General features: G+C 44.7%; 1 protein-coding gene across 1 annotated transcript; it reads right to left on the bottom strand.

The window, feature by feature from the left end:
- Positions 1-4,707: 4,707 nt before the first annotated feature.
- Positions 4,708-22,621, bottom strand: GCNA (germ cell nuclear acidic peptidase). Its single transcript, XM_075834303.1, has 12 exons — positions 22,465-22,621; positions 21,552-21,711; positions 19,646-19,700; positions 16,283-16,329; positions 12,580-12,643; positions 10,674-10,759; positions 10,198-10,590; positions 8,868-9,018; positions 8,404-8,548; positions 6,868-7,003; positions 6,570-6,774; positions 4,708-5,141 (listed from the first exon to the last, which is right to left on the bottom strand). The coding sequence occupies exons 1-12, from the start codon at positions 22,525-22,527 to the stop codon at positions 4,895-4,897; spliced, it is 1,752 nt and encodes a 583-aa protein (XP_075690418.1). The 5' UTR covers positions 22,528-22,621; the 3' UTR covers positions 4,708-4,894.
- Positions 22,622-24,493: the final 1,872 nt, after the last annotated feature.

Below are 24,493 nucleotides of genomic sequence, written 5' to 3'. Positions count from 1 at the left end.
CTGCTTGTGACCTTGAGGTATGTATGAAGCTGCTATAACTTAGTCCATGCCGCTGTCTGCTTTACCAGCCCCCCCACTAACATGTGTTCTTCCTTTCTTTTTCTTTCTCTTTATTTTCTAGATTTCTGGCCACAGGCAATAGTTATCATTCGTTGCATTTTGAATTTCTTTTGGGAGTGACCACCATTTCGTTCATTGTCACATCCACCTGTGTCGTGTTGTGGCAGAGTTTAAAGAGCACGGTCATGCCTCAGCCCACGACAGAACAGTGGCTAAGTATATCAGAGGGATTTCTTAGAGCTACTGAATTTCCTAATTGCATTGGTGCCCTTGACGGCAAACACATTCGTGTGAGAAAGCCCCCACGCAGTGGCTCGCAATACTATAACTACAAGCAGTATTTTTCCATGGTATTGTTAGCCTTGGCGGACACTAATTATTGTTTCACTATTGTTGACATTGGCTCGTATGGAAGCTCGGCAGATGCCCGCATATTCCGTACATCAAGAATGGGGAAGCGACTCGTGAATAGGCGACTGGGGTTGCCGGAACCCTCCATCCTCCCAGGCTCCAGCGGGCCCCCAATCCCGTATGTAATCGTGGCAGATGAGGGGTTCGCACTCACAAGGCAAGTCATGCGTCCCTTTGCAAGAAGGGGCTTGGATGACCGTAGGCGCATGTTCAATCTCCGCCTGGGCAGAGCTCGGCGATGTGTCGAATGTGCCTTTGGCATTATGTCGAACAGGTGGCGTGTCTTTCTGTCAACAATGCAATTGTCCATGCATAATGTCACACGTGTTATCCAAGCGGGTGTAGTTCTGCATAACTTCTGCCGCATTAATGATGCAAACTTTGATGCTGACTATATCATAACACACGCAGACACCACTGACAATGTCCCGGTGATTCCTCTCGGCCGATCTGTCTCCTCCGGCCTTCGAGTTCGTGATACTTTGGCGGCATATTTTGAGTGCCCATCTGGACCAGCACCGTGGGGGGCTGATGACCTGTGAAGGGGTGAATGTTCTTTTGACGCTTCACTACCGACCTGAGATGTGGGCATTTTTTGTTTTGTTTCTTTTGTGTGTTGGGGTTGGGGTAGGGACTCGCAAAACATGAGGACCCTTGACGCGGGTTGCGAGCTTATATCTCTCTGGGTTTGAGCAGGACTTTACACAGTTGCCGACTTACTTTGCCCATATATCCTGTTGTGCGGACTGCAGTTAGGGAAGTCCAATTGCAAGTGTACTTATTTTGCTTCAGGGCCCATGGCAGGACCTAAACTTTGGAATCCCTTTCAAGCCATGTCAAACCACGAGAGATTAACTAAAACCTCATATCACATGTCCATGCATTGGTCCAAAAGGCCAGAAGTGTGTGAGAGTGTAGGCTAAGGAAATGTGTGCCAAACCTTCTGTTGGCTGGTCGAAAAGAATAATAAAACGAAATCAAACCATGAACTTGTTTTTTTTTATTTAGGGATTCGGACCAATCCCAATTTTTGGGGTAAAATAAATACACACCAACATGGTGTAACGAAATCCAAACTAAAAACAGGATCACACAATATACGTGGCCAGGCCTGCACCACACACAACAGTGCCGTCCAGAAATATTGGCACCAACACACTCAGAGGTGTTGGTATAGTTGGGCTGGGGAGGCATATGCCTGCATTTCAGCACCACTATGCTGGACCTGGAGCTGGGTAGGCTGTTCCTGGCCAGCATAGTGGTGCTGATGTGGTGGCTGGAATGTGGGCCCCGCGAAGTGGGGAGCCATAGGGCGCATGTATGGATGCGGACGGGCCATCTGGGGAACAGGGTGAAATTGGCCAGGCACCTGGGCCGTGGGTGGCGGCATGTAAGTATTTCGCCACTGCTCGATTGCCGTGAAACACGGATGGGGATTGTGTGGCGGTCTGCAAGCGTCGATCAATGTGACGATCGACGCCTGCAGACGGCCCATAAGGTCCATCGGCACCAGGCGTAGGAGGGGCACAATGCTGCGGCCAAAGGCATCATTGCCATCCTCCTCTGCGGCTCGCCTCAAATACTCGAGTACCCGCGTATCCACCTGGGCAGATGTGGAGGGCTGTGGGGCACGAACACGCCGACTGCGGGCTCGCACGGGCCGCTCCTGGGCTGGCGAGCCAACCGGCCGTTCGGACTGGCCTGGTGCGGGCTCCTGGGGTGTCGGCTCGGGGCTGGGTGGCAGGATATTGGGAGCAGGGGCTTCGGCCACAGACTCCCCCACGTCAGTCTCCTCTGCTGTATCCTCCAAATTGTCGGTGGTTCTACAAGGAGGCAAAAAATTATGAGTACAAAATCTAACAATGCCCACAACAACACGTTGACAGACAGGACCTGGCCAAACACACAGTACACTCATGCAACGACATAAATGCTTACGTGCGCATATCCATGATGTCCTTCAGGAACATCAGCTGTTTCGTATAAATGTAGGGCCGTTTGCGAGATGCCCCATCTCCGCTGCGTCCCTTGTCACCCATCTCTCGCCTGAATTGATCACGGCAGCTCCGCCACCGTGTCTTGATATCTTGGACTGGTGTATGTAACAAAAACAAAACACGCCATCAGAACTATCACCTCTCACTACAAAATGAAGGGCCCTGCAATGGCAATGCGGTGGGACGTGGGGAAGCACCTGCTCCACCAAAGTTTCTCGTGCTCATGTGCGCAATACACATACAGGGCCCAGGTTTTCTATAGGCATGACAGGCATTGACAGAAAATGCCAGGTACTCACCCAACCGAGTGCGGTCACGGGTTCGGCCTGTCTCCCACTCTTGCCCAAAGAGGTTTTTGGCCACCAACTCCCATGCGTCCTCCTTCACCGTCCTGTTGTGATACTCCTCACATCTGTTATCCCATATCGCTGGATGCTCCTGGATAAAAAGTATGAGGCGCTCCACATCCATCCCGCGCGGCATGGCTGTAGTATGTGGCTGTGAGAAACACTCCAAAATATCCCCAGACAACTCTGCTGGCACTGGCTAGTCTTGCCCCCTCGCACTTGAAAGGCAGGCACTTCCTGGTTTGGAGAAGCTTTGTGTAGCTTTATAGACTAATTAGAATGGACATAACAGCTCTTGCGTGTTTTTCGCGCATGCAACGCAGGACCGTCCGTGTGGCATGCGTTGTTTTCACGCACCCATTGAAGTCAATGGGTGCGTGTTGCGTGAAAAACGCAAGAATATAGAACATGTCGTGAGTTTTACGCAACGCACTCACGCAGCGCAAAATACACGCATCGTCTAAACAGCCCCATAGACTATTATAGGTGCGTACGACACGCGTGAAAAGCACGCGCGCCGCACGCGCGTATAATACGCTCGTGTAAACGAGGTCTAAGACCAACTAGTGGAAATAAAGTTTCTTAATAAAATGGTCTCTTTATTCCCATCTGTGGCGACACCACTTCTAAACACTATAATTTACAGTCTAAGGAACCAGGAGGTGAAAAGGGCATTGCAGAAGTTCATCCAATGTACTTGGCGGTCTCCTGTCTAATGCTCATACAGTATTTACTAATTGTTATTATGTTACAGAACGTTTTAAGATCATTCATATGGGTTGACAAATTATTTTTGAGCCAAACGAGAATACACTCACATACTAATGACACGCTCTTCAGGTGTGATGTTATATGAAATGTGAAGATGTTCTTCTGACTTTGTTTCAGCGTTTAGGCCAGAGCAGTGGTCTCCAACTTCTGGCTCTATGGCTGATGCAAAACTACAACCCTCAGCATGCTCCAAAGATGCAGGCCTCCTGGAACCTGTAGTTTTGCAACAGCTGGAGACCCACAGGTTAGAAATCACTGCGCTAGAAGGTTGAGCAGATATGTTGTGTAACTTAGGACGCATGACGCACCTTCACGCCATATTGTGCCTTGTTTTTTGTTACCGACCGTTGTTCTAGATTTCCCTTTAGCCGCAAAGGGGTACAACTGTTGATGCAAGGACGGAGTAGCAGATCTCTCATATTACGGCTCAATATATCCCAAGATTTATGTTGAGAGGCATGAAAAAGGTATTTTTCCAGATTTCTGCTTTGGCATATTTTTTACACTTGTTTTTAGATTTTAAAACAAGATGTAAGTTATATACATATATCTATTATATGCCCAGCCGGCATATGGAGGCACAGTAAGGCTCCATGCCCCTCTATGTGCGGCATATCACAGCTCCTTAGAACGCAGCCGTAATACGGCTGTATGCATGACACGAACATGTGCCCAATCTTCATTATTAAAAAAAATTCTAAAGCATTCAACACATAAATTCACGTTAATGTAGCTTTGCTTAGACGATTTATCAGAGATTTCCAGTAACTCTTGGAGGAGAAGCAAATTTGTTCAGGCATTCTGTAGAGGCCTGTAGTCTTTTCATTTTGGAAATCACTGTTGGTCCGAGCTCACAAATTCCACAAATGTGATCATCGGATAACGTATGGACAAGTATTGGGACACCTTCACATTACACCTACAGGAGCTTTTAGGACATCCTATTCTAAATGCATAGGCATTAATATAAACTTCGTGCTCTCTATTTTGACCAAACTTTGTCTTATAGCCAAGTTTTCTTGTTCTGCAGCTGCAGACTGTCTTTATGTGAACCCAATTCAGAAAACTGTAAAAGAATTTTTAAAAAAAATTATATAAAAAAAATGTTTTATTACATGTAAAAAAGAGAAAAACACAAACCCTAAACAGTAAGGCTACAGATTGCTACAAAAAGACTCACAGACGTAAAACGCACATTCATATGACAATTCCACACAATTCATTCTGTTAAATTAATCTAAGCAGGTGGTCAGTCTGGTCATTAAGACAGAACTTCACATTAAGGACACGTTCACATTCACAATGAATTCAATTAGAAATTTTTGCTTTAGTGGAAAAATCAGCACTAAGTTTTCGCATCACTTCCACGTGACTCATTCCAGCAATTTCTTTCTTTGTAGACCCATAGTTCTCTTTAACAAATTTGGCAAATGGAGTAATCTGATGGACAGCGGGACTACCATCTTTTCGGGTGGAGGTCTGTAGAACGAGCTTGCCTTTACATAAAGAACATACAAACTTTTCTGTGTCTAGAGATTTTGAATGACGTCCAATTCTAGGATGAGAGAAAGATGGTTTGTTAGCAGGCACAAACTAGGCAAGTGTCTTGGGTAAGAGAATGTTGTATTCAGGTGCTGTTCCACATAGCTGGTAGATGAGCAAAAACATAATATTTTGTGCCTGCTCGTAAACCTATGGACTTTTAATGCCTAAATAGTAATCTCAAATGTGGAATAAAACAGCCATTTTGTTGTAAAATTCCTGGAACAAAAAACGAAAGCCAATAGGTTCAGCATAGATCAAAAAAAAAAAAATCAGCCGATAAACCAGCAAATGCTCATTCATCAGCTGATCACATCTTTTATACGGCCAAAAAAAATGGACATTAGTCAGCAGCACTTCTCCCTATGTAAAGAGGGAGATGTGCTGACGACATGATGCAAATGTATGGGGATGAACGATTGCAGCAGCGACCCTTCATTCCCATACTAAACGATCCGTTTGAAGGAAGCAAACAAGCGCCGATTGACAAGCTGTATTGTCATTAGGCGCTCATTTTAAGGGGTGGTAAAAACAGGCGATATCTGTCCATGTAAAACCATCTTAAGTATTCTGAGCTTTGTCTATTGACTACTTCAACCCGCTGCCTCCAATGAAGGCAGGATTCAATGGGCTTAGAGCCACTTTCACAAAGCAGTATATAGGTCAGTATATTGCATTAGTATTTATAAGCCAAAACTTGACCTGTGGGGAACTTTTGTCATAATTCAAAGCTTTATCAAGTTTTGACAATCAGTAAACAGATACGGCTAACCAATATCAAATCTGCAGAACTGTGTAAGAAAATAATTTAATCGAAAATTGAATTTCTCTTGGAGGAATCAATGACTTGTTGCAACTTCAGACAAACCCTCGAAAACTTTCAACATATTGTATCAAACACTTTTATGGTAAAAGCATTTTGTTGCTGTTTTGAGATGCACATCGAGGACCTTGACTGCAAACAATTTCATTAAAGTGGTTTTCTCATCTAGGACATAGGTGCAGGCTCCAGAGGTGGGACCCACACCTATCTGGATAACTGGGGTCCCCCAACCCTGTCCGATCTGGTAAGGCGGAGACCAGCAGCTGCATCCAGACAGACTGTAAATGCAGATGTAGTCATGCATGTGTGCAGCTCTCTTCATTCACTTCCACGGGAGTTATGGATAAAGCCCGGCAAGTCTACCTCTCTAAAATTGTTTTACTTACTATATTTTAGGCAAATGTTAAAAGTAATTCCTAAAAGTATAAATTTACTAAACCAGCAAAATAAAGCTTGAAAATTAGGCAATAGAATCAGTTGCGCCCCTATTCTTTACTCTAAAACAACTAATCTGAGAGGTCGGTAAATGTTCAAAAAAAAAAATCCACCATGAAGGCAGAAATACAAAACACTAGTACAATTGGTAAGTCTAGAAGTGCATTCAAATTTGCAACTTACGTGTTTTTGCAGCGTGAGCATTCGTAGGTGAACTTGTAATTGATTTCATATGAATGACATCGACTAACCATTGGTAACTCAGGGTGTAGAAGTGTGGCCTTTCGAGCATAAAATTTCCAGTACTGCCCATGCCCATCTCTTACTCCATTAAGAAGCCAAGTGGCAGCGTGACAAATTTCATGGATTAACGTATCTCGAAGTCGATCTAAAGACAAAGATCACTTTACAAAGTAGAAGCAAACTACCATATGTTTATGCAGGCGTTTCTTATCCTGAAAATGCTATATTAGAAACATACCTGCAGAATCGCAAACTTTCTCAGATAACTCTATCCTGGCATATCGCTCCAATGTCTGCCTTTTCTGCCCAGTAACACAGTAACCAGCTGTCTTTCTCATCTTTTTATTCCAAGTTATTTCCAAATTCTCAGGAAGCTGAAGAAAAGTAAGGTCAAAATAAAAACGATATAGTAGGAAATTAAAATAAAACAAAATGTAGAATGGGGAAGGGGGCTATAGCTTCGAGAATACAGGAAGCAGGTATAGCATCATCACGTCAGCGAAAATCAGGGCTGTTCACATGGCTCTGCTGTGACAATCGCCTAATCAATAACTTAGGTTTTGGATAGGACTAGCTTAAACAAGCATGCTATAGTAAGGATCCTTTTATACTGTCCAAAATGGGCCGTAAAAAAAAAAAAAAAAGTGACGATCAACAAGACAGCTCGTTGATCGGCTTGTTTGCTCTTTTCACAAGGAGCTATGATCAGTAATGTATGGGGACGAGCGATTGTTGCTATAATGTGATCGGAGATGCACGGCCAACAAATATTTTGTGCTGCTTAAACGATCCGATCAGCCAATGAACGAGCGTTTGCAAGCGTATTTACACAAGTACAATGATCGGGAACGAGTGTTCGTATGAGTGCTCGCTTGCCCAATCATTGGCCCGTGTAAAAGGGCCTTAAGGACCTTACAGTGGTTACATGCTTTGGACAATCCCTACTTGTTACAAGGGTCACTTGACAATAAACAGATCACAAAGCGCCCCTTTGCAATCACCTGTACTCTACGGGGAAACATGGCAGTAAGTGTTCAGTTTGCATGCAGCCACAAAAGGGGAAATTAAGCATTACACAGTTCACATTCAAATTGAATGCTTGTCTGTGAAATACAACTCTCCACTCTCTGCCCGAGAGATGAGGATCGTGAACAGAAGACCCCCCCCCCCTCTATTAACTCAAAATTACATAATAGGGTTATGAAAATGTATTTTCTAAACAGGACAATCCCTTAAAACAAGCAGTCAATGTACAGAAATGTATTAATGTGTCTGAATTCTAATAGTTCCACAGCTAATGGGCTAGTCCTCAACAACAATGTGAAAGACTGAGGGTGAATTTTAGTAATTTATTGTGGCCGTGATTGTTTCTTCAAGATGACTTATTCAGGTTTCAAGTGTAAGCAGTTACTTTTTAAACGTATGTTGAACAACATGTTTCTAAAATAAAAGGCGTACTAATTAAAAAGACTATTATGCGAGTGCTCAGGTTCCTTTTGTAGAATATTATACTTTGTCTAAAGATGAGAAACCAGGTGTGTATTTTTCCGTACGGTATTTCGGTAGCTTTATATGATTCAATAAGCATTATACAGTTCAATGCCAATAAGATGGAAGGGACCATGCAGCTCTACTAAATAGCCAGATAACTTCTCAAAAGAGAAGAAGAAACAGAGGAATGGGATTCTCCAGCAAGGAAAGAGTACATATTGCTACTACATGAGATATTTTGTATGTGTGTGTTTATAAAATCCATTGTTCGGAAACCGGATACCTTCTGCTCAAATATTGTTAGGTTGTAAAGACTGTACAATCGTGTTGTCAACTCATGTTTTTTCTGCTTGAAACTCTTCACATATATGGATGTTGAACATGAAAGATCTTGGAGGAAGCAGCCCTCTACTTTACACAGATGTCTCCTGGTAAAAGAATAGCAAAGAACATTTCAGACACAAAACATGTATTCCATCATTCAACCTCAGAGGCGCAGCTTGAAGCTGCTGGGTTCCAATTCAAAATCTCTAACAGCCCCCCATAACATTTCTAATACTGGTCTTATTTGGCAGAGAGGCTTTTGGGTTCCCTGATGCCCACATGTGACTGCTACCTCTGCACCCCCTAAACTACACCCCTGATAAGCCTTTTATCCCCATAACTTCCTGCCCCTACCAAGCAGCAGCGAGGTACCGGTCTGCATATCTACAAGCTCTAAATAGCGCTCATAACATGGTGACTCACGTTTTCTCTGCAGGGGTTCTCTCCATGCAATGGATGGAATCCTTCATAACTTTGTCTTTCGAGAAATATGGACTTGAGAATAGGTCTGTCTCCGATTTGGGTTTCCTTTGCTTCGTGTTCGTTAGATCAAAGCATGGTAATTTTGCTGGTTCTGTCAATGAAGACAACAAAATTGACAAAGCAGCACTTCCCAAATCCTGTTTCAGCAGTCTTTGACTTTACCATGGTTGAAGCAGGTGTAAAGAACATGGGTTGATGCCCAAATGACTACTCCCTTGTTTGTCTACCGTGTCCACTGCTGAAAAACTCCCAACTGTTCATGCTTTGAGGACTTCCCAAAGAGGGACCATCTGTGTACATTACTAACATATGAATACACAAAAGGATTTTATAGTCTTTAAAGGGACATTCAGACAACTGACAATTATGGGATTTCTATAGAATATGCAATAAATATCTAATTGGTGGGATTCCCACTACTCTTCTCACAAAAAAAAAAAAAAGGTGATTTGGAAAAACATTGAAGAGGCTGCTGCAGGGTTGGTCCAGGACTAGAAAAGCATAGCTGCTTTCTTCCAAAGGTGCCACACCTGTGTATGGGTTCGGTCTGGTATTGCATCTCTGCTCCATTGAACTGAATGGGGCGGAGGTGCAGTACAACATAACCTGTGGACAGTGGTGCAGTTTTTTGGGAAAAATAAATAATGTTTTTCTAATCCTAGACAACGCCTTTAAAAATGGTATTTCAGCCTAAAAGCACTTTTAATCTAACATTTATCACCTATTCAGTGGATAGATCAGTGGGGATCCAACAGCTGGAACGCCCAGATAGCAAGAACGGAGGTACCAGAGTTTTGCCGATTAGTTCCCTTTAAGGAATACTTTAAACTTGGGAAATTCTAGTGCATATGATACCCTTACAAGCCCACACTAGGTGTGTATTCTCCCTGCCCAACAAGAAAGAGAGATATATATATATATATTAGCGAAATTTGTTTCCTGGAAAATGTATCTACAGATATTATATCGTTTCCATAGACAATGACAAATAGTTCTCCCCATGCTCACTGTGGGCATAAAAAAAAATCTTCAAAGGACCACTCCAGGCAAAACGTATACACGGTTACGCCTCATGCAGGGCTTCAGAGGGCAGTGCATGACACAGAAATTTAAAGAACAGCAAAGATAAAATCCCTGTGACGGGAACCAACCTCTTAAGAGCTATTGACTTAGTATATCATAATGTATCAGTTCTGACAAGAGGGTTCCTTTAAAACAGCAGCTTAACACATGTTCCTTCCTAAATTAATCCACAATTTCAATAGCTGACCTGTTGCAGCAGTCTTTGGTTTGATTTTACTTGTGGTTGAACTAGGGGTTTGGTTCTTTGTCCGGTTTTTAATGCGGTCTATTAGACACGCAAACTCCTCATCAGAGCTCCCAGGAGTAGAGAACTTGGGTTGATGCCCAGCTGCCCATTTTTCTGTTTCTTGTCTACCCAAGTTGTTTGTTTCAGGAGTGTTTTCCTTGACATTTTTTCTCACAGACTTTGATTTACGTACAGTATCAGTTGTAATATTATGGTTTGTTCTCGATCGGTCACGCCATGTACTTTTAATTACTATGGAATCATCACTGTCACTTAGGAACACTGGAGAATCCCACTGAAAAGCAGCAACGTCGCCCCGAGATCTTTCAGATTGTACATCAGATGCCTTGATTCCTGTGAATAACAGATAATAGTGAGGACCTGACCATTAGTCTAATTCCATTAACACACGCAACTAGAAAACAAACATTGCCTACCATTTTTATTGTTAGATTTTCTCTCACTTTTAGAAAAAATTGAATCAAAGTCATCCTCATCTGAATCCGCTATGAAATTCTTTACACTGTAAAAACAACATTGATAGATTAAAAAACACATACCAGAACCAAAAATGGAAAAAAATAAAAAAAAATACACATACATATACGTTTGCAGTTAAAATACTCCACTTGCTAAAATGGGAACACTGCGTAACAGCAAACACTTTCCTAGAGAAGACCTGGATACACGAGTGCTGCTTATGTATCAAATAGGTCACTAGCATTCCTCCAGCCCTTGGGAAAATAAAAATTCTCTCAAGTCTGGTAGACACCATATTGAATATTTACAATACAATAAGTTAGGGCTGGGCAATTAAATCGAAGAAAAAAAAAAAGAAACTAAACTAAAATTCAGCGCAGATAACAGAAGTCATCTTGCGCATTTCATTTTTTTTCCCTCGGTTTTAACTGTATCTGCATCCTGGAACGGGGTTAGGGGAGTATGTAGTTTATTTTTTTTACTAGGCACCATTGTGGGCATTATACGGCGTGGAGGGCCGCTGTGGGGGCATGATACGGCGTGGAGGGCCGCTGTGGGGGCATGATACGGCGTGGAGGGCCGCTGTGGGGGCATGATACGGCGTGGAGGGCCGCTGTGGGGGCATGATACGGCGTGGAGGGCCGCTGTGGGGGCATGATACGGCGTGGAGGGCCGCTGTGGGGGCATGATACGGCGTGGAGGGCCGCTGTGGGGGCATGATACGGCGTGGAGGGCCGCTGTGGGGGCATGATACGGCGTGGAGGGCCGCTGTGGGGGCATGATACGGCGTGGAGGGCCGCTGTGGGGGCATGATACGGCGTGGAGTGTCGCTGTGGGGGCATGATACGGCGTGGAGTGTCGCTGTGGGGGCATGATACGGCGTGGAGTGCCTATTATATACAACAGGCTCATGGGATATATAAATTCAATGGCATGGCATGCATAATGAGGTGTGGCTTGAAAATTATTCATTAACCGTAATCTAGGTTACATGTTCAATTAATCGTGATTTAGGTCTTAATCGCTCAGCCCAAAAATTAATTTAGGGTTTTTTGGCAAAATATACCTCTAAATGTTGTACTGAAATGTTGCACTGGTTGGGGTTGGCAGCGCTGGAGTAGGTGAATTATAAATTGTACTTAAAGTGAATGTCCACACATTTTTAGCTCTAACATTCTTTGGTGATTCATTTCTTATTACATGTTTACCGCAGATGGAGATCCCTATTTCTGATAGAGCTTCAAATCCCCTGCAAAGATAAAGCTAGATGATAAAATTCTGGCTTATATTAGGAAAATATTCAGCACAGAATTTTGGACCTATTTATATTAAAAAGAAAATGCTTTTCAATAGTGGCTTTTAACCCTATATAGAAACACTGCAGGGGAAGTTTATATAGCAGAGTAAACACGAGTCATATTTTTTCCATGAACCAGTAGTACATGTGAATATAAAACTTTGTCATATATCTTAAGGGAAGGTATCATTTTCTTCCCCTTCCAGCAGTACTTTCCTTTTCCTTGCCTGCAGGTGCTCTGTAATGGTTCACAAACCCCATCAGATATTAAAAAGTACTTCTAATAATATAGAAAATAGCAGGAGGGGAGAGTGAATGCACGTGGATGCATTACAAATCTGTGGGGAATGGATAAGCAATTTGGCGCCCATAGAAACGTATGGGCCGCCTGTACTGTACAAAATGTGCACACAGGTTTTCTTTTTCCTCACAAATTCCTGGCATTGCACAAAAATATCATTCACTTCACAAATAAAAATCCAGAAATGAGTTAGATGTGGAATATATGGTTATATATGGGGTCCATCATACATTCAGCCTTGGAGAACATGTATTTTTAACCATACCTATTGCTCTGCTTATCCCAAAGTTTCTTTGATGAGGTTTTTGGCGTTTTCAGTTGTGTTAAAACTATATAAGAAATAAAATTCAAAATAATCAGACAAAAACTTTAAAAACTTTAATCAATAATCTGAAGCTTAGCACTTAGAGAACCTTTCACCTCCCCATATATGTGCAGCTGAGTGCAGCACATAATGGGCAGGGATGCACAAACCCTGGAGCACTTTATATTTTTTTTCTACCCTCCTCCGCTATTTAGAGATCGGTGCCGTTATATTTGGCGCCCAATATTTAAATAACCCCCTGAACTGTTAATGGGGTGTGTTACTATGGCTGTGACACCGTACAATAAGATACGGATATTGTTACAGCAAAAGCGAGGACAGAGTGTGCGCACGCGCGCACGCTCTCACTCTTCAGCTGTCAAGATCAGTCTTCTACCGAACTGGCAAGGGGGCGTGCCACTGCTACAAACTGTGCAAGAGCTGGAGAGCGAGCACGCATGCACGCTCTCCTCAGCCCTTGCGAGAGATCAGTCCTGTACTTTATCTGCCGAACTGGCAAGGGGGCGTGCCACTGCTACAAACTGTGCAAGAGCTGGAGAGCGAGCGCGCATGCACGCTCTCCTCAGCCCTTGCGAGAGATCAGTCCTGTACTTTATCTGCCGAACTGGCAAGGGGGCGTGTCTCTGCTACGAACAGTGCAAGCTCTGAAGAAGAGAGCGCGCATCCTCTCTCCAGCTCTTACATTGTCAGTAGCAGAGACACACCCCCTTGCCAGTTCAGCAGACAAAGTAATAGACTGATCTCTTTCAAGAGCTAAAGAGGGGAGAGCGCGCATGCACGCTCCCCTCTCCACAGCTCTTACACTGTCCGTAGCAGTGACACGCCCCCTTGCCAGTTCGGCAGAAGACTGATCTTGAGCGTGCACATTCTCTCTCTTCTATCCTCACTGTTGCTGTAAGGGTATGTTCACACGGCCTATTTACGGACGTAATTCGGGCGTTTTTGCCCCGAATTACGTCTGAAAATAGCGCCTCAATAGCGCTGACAAACATCTGCCCATTGAAAGCAATGGGCAGACGTTTGTCTGTTCACACGAGGCGTATATTTACGCGCCGCTGTCAAATGACGGCGCGCAAATAGACGCCCGCGTCAAAGAAGTGACCTGTCACTTCTTTGGCCGTAATTGGAGCCGCTATTCATTGACTCCAATGAATAGCAGCGCTAATTACGGCCGTAATTGACGCGGCGTTCAAGCGCCTGCACATGCCGGTACGGCTGAAATTACGGGGATGTTTTCAGGCTGAAACATCCCCGTAATTTCAGCCGTTACGGACCCCCGCCGTGTGAACATACCCTAACACTGTCCGTATCTGATTGGACAATGTCACAGCCATAGTAACAGGCCCCATTGCCATTACAAACCCCAGTGACAGTTCAGGGGGTTATTTGAATATCGGGCGCCAAATATAACGGCACCAATATCTAAATAACGGAGGAGGGTAGAAAAAAATTTAAAGTGCCCCAGGGTTTGTGCAGCCCTGCCCATTACATGCGGTACATGTATGGGGAGGTGAAAGGTTCTCTTTAAAAAATAAAATAAAAAAAAAGGCCAACTCAGACTTCTTAATCAACATATTAGATCCTTCCACTTGAAATTTCTTTACTATCTACAGAAATACCTTTACGGGGCCATGGCCAAAGGTGCTCTCTCTTTAAAAAGGAATCGGTCAGCATTTTGACATGCCAAAACTGATCACAGAGCGATATACGGGAGGGGGGGGGGGGCATTGTAAACATACCTTTTGCCTCAGACATTTGATTCTTCCGGGATGGCGGTCGCAAGTGCCACACACTGCTCTGAGTGACTGTTCTAGCGGCCAATCAGGTGACCGCTAGAGCGGTCACTCAGAGCAGTGGTAGAGGGTTAGCAGTGTGCAGTGCCGGAGAACTTATACATCAAGCCCTCTCTCAGTGGTACTTGCAATTGCGGCACTGGGGGAATTAAACACTGGTTTTCGCGAACATGCAATTTGAATGACCAAGACAAAAAGGTATGCCCTCCTCTTTATCGCTCTTTCAGCAGTTCAAAATCGCCAACTCATTTAATTTAATAAATGATATATATACATACACACATATGTATGAACTCCATCCTCTCTTCAAACAAAACATTAAGTACAATTGGGAGACCGGTTTAATAGTATTGCCACTCACACAGTGGCATGAATGCTGTGCTTTGATCAGTAAGGGCAGCTGGCAAGTAACCTTAATGGAACCCAAAAACATTGCACAGAACAGACCTGGTTCCATCTAGGTTACACCAAATCTACAATGCAGTTTCCCCTCTCTGCTTTAGGGCGTAATAATAGGCAATACCCTTCATATCTCGTAGTCTTGACCACGGATACAATTATTTTGGGACTCCATAAGGCGACTAGTTAACTGGTAATATAAACACAGATATACCCATGTATGCAACCATCTTTTTAATAGGAGACAAACCACCTGATTTTACAGAAGTCTCAAATTCCTGCAATATGTTCGAATGGTGGCTAGAATATATGTCACTGCACCTAGATGTGAACAGCGGCCAGTGCATCGCCTGACTGAAGTTCAGCTTCTGGGCATCTGTTCTATTAGTAAGTGTATTATTTGTCCAAAACGCCACTATTGAAATATTTTTAACTGATAATGTAAAGGATCTGCCAGACACCGCTTCTGTGTCAACGCCCATAGGTAATCAGTCTGCACCTGCTTCTATGTCTGTGAGACTGACTCCATCTTCCACCACCCAGGATGGCAGGCTTAGGAGTGGGAGAGCCTATCGCAGCCTGGCCAGACGGAGCTAGCTCCCGCCCTCTGTCTATTTATACTTGCCTTTCCTGTTCCTCCTTTGCTTGTGATTCTTCTCTGCTGGTTTCCTGGCCCTGCTGCAGCTTCTTGAACTACTGACCCTCTGCTCGTTATTGACCTTGTCTTTACTGACCACTCTTCTGCTCTGCGTTTTTGTACCTCGCTCATCTCCTGGTTTGACTCGGCTCGTTCACCTCGCTTGTTGCTCACGGTGTTCCCGTGGGCAACTTCCCCATTTCTCCGGCTTCTTTGTACCCTTGTCTGTTTGTCTGTCGTGCACCTATTGAGTGTAGGGACCGTCGCCCAGTTGTACCCCGTCGCCTAGGGCGGGTTGTTGCAAGTAGGCAGGGACTGAGTGGCGGGTAGATTAGGGCTCACCTGTGTCTCCCTACCCCGACATTACAGATAACCCCTTTAATAAGAAGAATTTAATTATTACTTGGACTTGTGGGTACATTTGGCTCTAGTTCTTTTGTAGGAGCTGTTAGACCCCTCTGCAGCATGACTCATTCACACACGATAGGTATTCAGATTATTTATATGCTCGCGTTAAGCCAAGCTTCAGTGGTGTTTTAGAGGTCAACAAGCTGTGTAGCAGTTGGGTGCTATTGAACCGACAACCCATTCAGGACATCACACCTTTTGGGCACCAAAATATCTAAATAACAGAAATAATAAATAATAAATAAGAATACTAGTAACATTTGTAAACAGGCCTGCTTGTTGATGGTTTCTAGGTACATAATTTATTGTCTACACCGCTCAAATCCTAAAATAGCTGCGCAGTTGGAAACAACTTCGATATACTTAATGTGTTTATTATAATATGTAAAACTAATAAATCACATACATTTCTCAAACTCTTCATCACTGGAATCCGTTATGACCACACAGGACCTAGAAAAGTAGAATAGGCCATAGGTGACCATTAGCATGATCTGTTAGTGTATACAAGTAGAGGAAAGCAATGTAATATCAGCGTTTCTACTCATGTAAATTCATTATCCATCCATGTGTCCGTTATGCATAGTCTGGAGAAGCTCTGTAACATGTCTGCATTAAGAGCAGCAAAGAGGGGATACTACGTGGATGTAGGGGGGGCTCTCTCATGCATGAAGTGCCCAAAACAGTAAACATCATCTTGAGACCAACAGTATACAACCAGCATCAAATGGCTGTAACCAAGACCTTGTTACGGTATTGAAAGAGATTGCAACAGCGGTCTGTTTTATTGCACAACCTGTGGCACACGGTTTGACAAACAGGTCGTGTGTCACCTCAAGAGGGAGGGTTCTGCCAAAATCATTGACTGGCAAGGAGACTGGAAAGAGGGAAAGTAAGAACCCTTTGTGTGTCCAGGGGCAAAAAATAAAATAAAAAAAACAGTACCTTAAGAGCAAATACTTCATGTCATAAAAGATTAAAGCAGGAAAAGTCTAGAGCAAAAAGTTGTTTTTAAAAGAGAAAACCTGCTCAGTTATTCCACATAAGCATCCAGGAAGACGGCCAAAATTCTTTTTTTTTTTTTTTTTTGCAGGAGGTACACATTAAAATCCTGAAACAGGTTTGGTAAGTGAGATATCAGATTTTGGGTAGCAATCCATCAAACGACATTAACCTGGTGGGATGGTACGTAGAGTAAGTACATACACTGCTAATAGTGACTAGGTACTCCTCCACAGATTATGGGTGAATTATGCCTGCTAACTGGTGGGGTTGTAACAGATGCCAAGTGTTATATATTATTTAAACATTCTAGTTATACAACATAAGCGAGTCTGTAGCGCACAACAATACAATACTGCAATAGCGTGCATGAAAACATATGTATTTAAAAATGGCAGCACTCCAGTAACAGTGAATAGAAGTGTTTATTCACTCATTTATGTTGCAGCATGTAAATTCACCCTTACGGCAATCATTGTGCAAAATTTTGTAATATAAATTTAAAAAAAAAATAGCAATCCTTGGGCAATGTGAGCAGCGATTGCTCGATCAGCAAGACATTTCTGGTTTGTGATTGATTTAATCTTTTATGATGACCTAAAAATTAGTTTGTCAGTGGTAAATCCCCTCGTGTAAAACGGTAATCTGCTCGTCATTAGCACCAGAGAGAGTAGGTGCGGAATTGATGGCCAAGGCGTGGTGACTGCTCTAAGGAGAAAAGACAAGCAATTTCATAATCGGTCGTGCTGGGTTACCGCAGCTCTGCTCCTATTCATTAGAATAGGAGCAGAACTGCAGGACGGCTGCTATATATTGGTCGGAGCCTTCAGCTTCCGGCACCCCAAAGGCAGCCGGAACAGCTGATCGGTGCGGGGTCTGGGACCGCCACCGATTATATACTAATGACCTATCCAGTGGATAGGTCATCAGTATAAAAAAAAATATATATTAAAAAAAAAATATATATATTAAAAAAAAAAAAAAAAAAAAAAAAAGACAGTCCCCAACATGGACAACCCCTTTTAGGCCTCATTTACACGAGCGTAATATACGCGCGTGCGACGCGCGTGCTTTTCACGCGTGTCGTACGCACCTATATTACTCTATGGGGCAGTGCAGACAATGCGTGAATTTTGCGCAGCGCGAGTGCGTTGCGTAAAACTCACGACATGTTCTATAATCGTGCGTTTTTCGCGCATCACGAAAACCACGAAGGTCGCACGGAAGCACTTCCGTGCGAACTGCGTGATTCGAGCAAGAGCTGTCAAACTGAATGTAAACAGAAAAGCACCACGTGCTTTTCTGTTTACAAACATCCGAACTTAGTGTCTTAGAGATGAGCGAACCGAACTTCACCGGGTTCGGCCAAACTCGTTTTGACCGAACCCGGCAGGAGACAGTCACTGTCCAGGGTGCTGAAAGAGTTAAACTGGTTCAGCACCCTGGACAGTGACTTCCGATCCCAATATACGTGAACGTGTAGAAAAAAAAAAAAAAAAAAAGTTCTGGCTTACCGATAACTCCCGGCTTCTTCCTCCAGTCTGACCTCCCGGGATGACAATTCAGTCCAAGTGACAGCTGCAGCCAATCACAAGCCAAGCACAGGCTGCAGCGGTCACATGGACTGCCGCGTCATCCAGGGAGGTGGGGCCAGATGTCGAGAGGCGCGTCACCAAGGACGCGTCACCAAGGCAACGGCCGGGAAGTTCTCGGTAAGTACGAACCTCTTTTTTTTTTTTAAAAACAGGTTATTCGATATGGTGATCGGAATTCACTGTCGAGGGTGCTGAAAGAGTTACTGCCGATCAGTTAACTCTTTCAGCACCCTGGACAGTGACTGACGTCGACTAGCCTCATCTCTATGATGGCGGCTGCGCAAAACTCACGCAGCCGCGTATCATACACTGATGACACACGGAGCTGTCAAGTGCCTTTTGCGCACGCAAAACGCTGCGTTTTTTTGCGTGCACAAAACGCACACGCTCGTGTAAATCAGGCCTAAATTAGAGGCTGCTGAGCTCACCAGTCTCCAAGTAAAACAGCAAAATAAAGCAGCACTTCAGAAACTTTTCACTCCCTTTCCCATTTGAAAATGTGATGAGGTGCAAGGTAGGCGTGTTGGTTTACTGGTGATCTCCACTCTGACTCCCTCAAACCTACAGCGTCTGGTGTAGAAAATGGAGGTCAGTCTCCCAATGCAAGTCTGTGAGACTTAGATGAAGGTGCCTACAGACTTCCATTGAGAGACTGACTACAGGTCCATACAGACGCAAATTCTTTTCAAAAGTTAAATATTGATCTCTAAATTTCCCTTAGGCCCCATTCACACGAGCGTGAATCACGTCCGTGTGCTGTGCGTTGAAACAACGCACAGCACACGGACCCATTGATTTCAATGGGGCCATTCACACATGCGTGATTTTTCACGCAGCAAGAGTCGCTGCGTGAAACTCACTGAATGTTCTATATTGGTGCATTATCACGCACCTATTGAAGTCAATGGGTGCGTGAAAACCACGCACCGCACACGGATGCACATGCGTGTGCGGTGCGTGATTTGCGCATCAATTCAGTTGAAAAAAATAATTTTAAAAAATGATGCGCTTTGCGAGTGCGTGAATAACGCATGCCCCTCGCAAAGCACACTGCTGCATAACGCAACACACACGGACCTGATTCACGCGCGTGCATCGGATACGCTTGTGCGAATGAGGCCCAAGGTTTAGAGAAGAAAAAACACACAGACACACATTTATAAATACGCTACCTTGGCTTCTCATGCACAGAGCTGGAGAGATTACTTGTCTGAGAACGTTTGGGTTCTGAAAAAAGTCACAAATACAATAATGTAGTAACAAATATTTAAAGTGAATCTCTAGCCAAAAACTAAAAAAGGTGATTTATAGCAGGGAAATTAATCGGAAAAAAACAAACAAACCGAAATTCAGTGCAGATAACTAACGTCAACTTGTACAATTATTTTTTTTCCCTATTTTCTACTGTATCTGCGTTCTCAGGATGCAGTTACATTCTATAGTAGAGCAGGGAGCAGTTAGTTCCCTGCTCTACTATTCACTTTGTAACATCAGCCGCACGCCTGTCTGTGCCGAGCCGTGAGCGGCTGATATACAGAGTCCGCTGCACTTCTGCCACATACCGGCGTTTCAGGCATCTTTTTGGTCCATAGTGTCCTCAATGTCCGCCCTATTTACTTCTTGTTCAGCCTCAATAGTATATACACAAATGATAGGGGTTATATACAGGTTTGGTGGGATAATATACAGGGAGGATTGTGGTCCCTGTATATTACCCCCATCATCCATGTATATACCAGCCATCATTCCTGTATACAGGGTCAATGGCTGGTTCTGCAGGCAGGGACCCCATCATCCCTATATATACCAGTCCGCCATCATCCGTGTATATAACCCCCCATCATCCGTGTATATAACCCCCCATCATCCGTGTATATAACCCCCCATCATCCGTGTATATAACCCCCCATCATCCGTGTATATAACCCCCCATCATCCGTGTATATAACCCCCCATCATCCGTGTATATAACCCCCCATCATCCGTGTATATAACATTGGAGTGGGCACTATCTTCCCGCCGTGACATGTAGGAATTGAGGCTAAACAAGAAGTAAAATTGGGTGGGCAATGAGGACACCGTGGAGCAATAGGATGCCTGAAACGCCAGTATATGGCAGAAGTTGAGCAGAATATGAAAATAGGCGGTGAGCCGGAGGAGCAGAGGGATCTCCTCCACTCATGTTGGAATGGGGTTAGGTGAATAGGTATTTTATTATTTAGATTAGGCACTATTGGGGCAGCTCTAGGGGCATTATACCGCGGGGGGTGGGCAGCTCTAGGGGCATTATACCGCGGGGGTGGGCAGCTCTAGGGGCATTATACCGCGTGGGGAGCACTATGGGGGCATGCTACCGTGTGGGGAGGCACTATGGGGGCATGCTACCGTGTGGGGAGGCACTATGGGGGCATGCTACCGTGTGGGGAGGCACTATGGGGGCATGCTACCGTGTGGGGAGGCACTATGGGGGCATTCTACCGTGTGGGGAGGCACTATGGGGGCATTCTACCGTGTGGGGAGGCACTATGGGGGCATTCTACCGTGTGGGGAGGCACTATGGGGGCATTCTACCGTGTGGGGAGGCACTATGGGGGCATTCTACCGTGTGGGGAGGCACTATGGGGGCATTCTACCGTGTGGGGAGGCACTATGGGGGCATTCTACCGTGTGGGGAGGCACTATGGGGGCATTCTACTGTGTGGGGAGGCACTATGGGGGCATTCTACTGTGTGGGGAGGCACTATGGGGGCATTCTACTGTGTGGGGAGGCACTATGGGGGCATTCTACTGTGTGGGGAGGCACTATGGGGGCATTCTACTGTGTGGGGAGGCACTCTACTGTGTGGGGGCAGTGTCAGGGGGTATATTATATACAGTAGTATACAGCAGGTTCAGGGGATCTATATTAATTCAATGGCATGGCAAGCAAATAGGGGTGTGGCCTAAAAAATTCAATAATTATTCTGTGTTCGTAGCGCGGTTACATGTTCAATTAATCACGATTTTGATTTAGGTCATAATCACCCAGCCCTATGATGATTAATGTTTTAACCCCACCCCCTTCAATGCTACATATACCTGTTTCTTTGGTCCTCTGGCTTTCATTGGACAGCTGTTTTGGGGGAGTATTTTCATCTGAATCGGTCAGGACTAACTCCTGAGTACAAGATGGCAGCTGGGGACTGTAATCGCCCTCTGGACTCAGAATCGATGGAACAGACTTTTGTCTTGTCCAAGACTAGAATAAAGAAACCAACCACTATATAATAAAATAACACAAACATTTTAAAAAAAGTACATACATGCAAGCTGCTGTTAGCCACGTGTATTGGTATTAAGGAGCAAAAGCAACAGGCCGTCATGAAAAAGCAAAATATAAAAGTGGTTCTCCGCCAGGATGAAGCTTTTGAATGCGCAACGGCTCCGTCAGTACACAGCAAGGTCCGTCCTCTCATTGTATGGGAGGTTCATGTCATAGATGTACAAGTAGAGCCAGATCTATGGGAGGAGGAGATCACCATGCTGCTACACAGGAGCCACAGACACAATGCATGCCGGAAAAAGCCCATAAGGAACGGGCGACTACATGGTGTCAACGCTGGACATCGCCGCTTACATTCTATGGAGTTAGGGAAGCATTTCCCGGACAGAGGAGCATTATAGTTACACTTCTGGGAAGCCAAGCATCAATATAGCAGAGAATTATAGAAATTATTACAATATCGTATGTATTTGTATCTGAATTTCTCCCTTTACAAGCAGCAGTGCTCAGATGATAGAGGTGCCAGGCTACAGGGAATATAACAGAATATAGCCATGAGGTGAGACAGGAGAAGGGTGCCCGTTAGTGCTGCAGCTGGTGAAGGCAGACATATACATAGGAACAGCTAAGTATACAATAGACTGATAATGAGTGCAGGACGCCAGTAGACGCTCGTCAATAGATCTCTACGTGTTGTTTCGTCACTATAGAAGCAGCGTGTTCACTCACGGGCTGAGCCCCAGCTATCCGGCCTGAGATCCTCTCCAGGAGGCTCTGGGATTCCGCGGCCATGACCCTGGATGTGTAGTCAGCATAAACTAGAGTTTAAACTTCCCGCAATGGAAAAAATAATAATCCGGGAACGCCCACTGACGTGACTCCGTAATTACTTCCGGGTAATGTGATCCTGCTATTATTACGACTTCCGATATTTTTTTTGACGTTCGCAAACCGGAAACTTGTCAAAAGTGTGTGATCTGCTTTGTAGTCCCCCTGTGCAGGATGACCTGTCATGACAGTGATTTGGTCCGGCACATTTGGGTGGATCTGCTATGGTTTCCATTATACTGCCTACAGGTCTCCTATGTGTAGGTCATGGTGGGCAGCTGTGGTTCTGCAGTGTAAGTCGTGTGCTCTTGGATATTGGCCTTCCAACACCTGGTTGAGGCGGAGTTCACACTGTGTTTTTGTTGCGGTAATAACATGCGGTTTTGTCTTTGAAAGATAAATTAGATCTTTCAATGGGAGTTCATCAACCTAAAAAAAAAAAGCCTGTTAAAAGCATAAAAACGCACAGTGTGAACCCAGCCTGAAGCAGTATTCCCAACTCACATTTATGGCATATCTCGTGGACATGCCATAGATTTGTGGTAGGTGCAGGTTCCTTGTCTGGATCCTTCTCTTATGTGGAAAACTGGGGTCTCGTCTGGTGAGGTGGCCACTGATCGCTGCATCTAGGAGGATGATGAATAGAGATGTGGCCGCACGTCTCTCTCCGTTCTGCTCTATGAGAGTTCGGAAGTGTTTCTGTTAGGCTGGATTCACACGAGCATATTACATCCGTAATGGACGGAACGTAATTCGGCCGCAAGTCCCGGACCGAACACACTGCAGGAAGCCGGGCTCCTAGCATCATAGTGATGTACGACGCTAGGAGTCCCTGCCTCTCTGCAGGACAACTGTCCTGTACTGAAAACATGATTACAGTACGGGACAGTTGTCCCGCAGCAAGGCAGGGACTCCTAGCGTCGTACATAACTATGATGCTAGGAGCCCGGCTCCCTGCAGTGTGTTCGGTCCGGAACTTGCGGCCAAATTACGTTCCGTCCATTACGGACGTAATAAGCTCGTGTGAATCCAGCCTTACTCCCCTGGAAGTGAATGGAGAAAGACGCACATGTGCAGCCACCTCTCCATTTACTGGATGCGCCAGCTCCTTTACATGGCAGGTGGGGGGTCGGAGAGTCCTAATTTAGGGAATACACCTACGGACTCTTTAATCTGACATTAGTCCTCCATGAAGCACTCCCTCTGAGACTCTGCCAAGTTCTAGTAATCTAAGGCTATGTTCACACTGAGTTTTTTGCAGGTGGAAATTCCGCCTCAAAATTCTGTTTGGAAGTTTGAGGCAGATTTTCCTCTCCCTGCACGCCGATTTTCACGGCGTTTTTCGCCCGCGGCCATTAATCACCGTGGGCATAAAACGTCGCAAAATACGCTTTCTCTGTCTCCCATTGATGTCAAGGGAGGTCAGAGGCGTAAACGCCTGAAGATAGGGCATGTCCCTTCTTTCTCCCGCGAGACGGTTTTTCCGCTCGCGGGAAAAAGACGCCTCCACCTCCCATTGAGATCAATGGGAGGCATTTTCGGGCCATTTTTGACGAGTTTTGCGGCGCGGTTTCCGCGTCAAAAAACTCTGTGGGAACATAGCTTTAGGCTGGATTCACACGAGCATGTTCGGTCCGTAATGGACAACTGTCCTGTACTGTAATCATGTTTTCAGTACGGGACTGTAGTTCCACGGAGAGGCAGGGACTCCTAGCGTCGTACATAACTATGATGCTAGGAGCCCGATTCCCTGCAGTGTGTTCAGTCCGGGACTTGCGGCCGAAATACGTTCCGTCCTTTATGGAAGGAACATGCTCGTGTGAATCCAGCCATATTCCCATATTCTCTACTGATGAACCTCTGGTTCAACCCTTACTTTATAAATCCCAGGTCAGAACTACACATTCAACAACTTTTGTCTCACTCTGGT

The sequence above is a fragment of the Rhinoderma darwinii genome, chromosome 8 (assembly GCF_050947455.1).
Source record: "Rhinoderma darwinii isolate aRhiDar2 chromosome 8, aRhiDar2.hap1, whole genome shotgun sequence".
Classification (NCBI taxonomy): Eukaryota; Metazoa; Chordata; class Amphibia; order Anura; family Rhinodermatidae; genus Rhinoderma; species Rhinoderma darwinii.
This window is presented reverse-complemented; position numbering and strand designations above follow the sequence as displayed.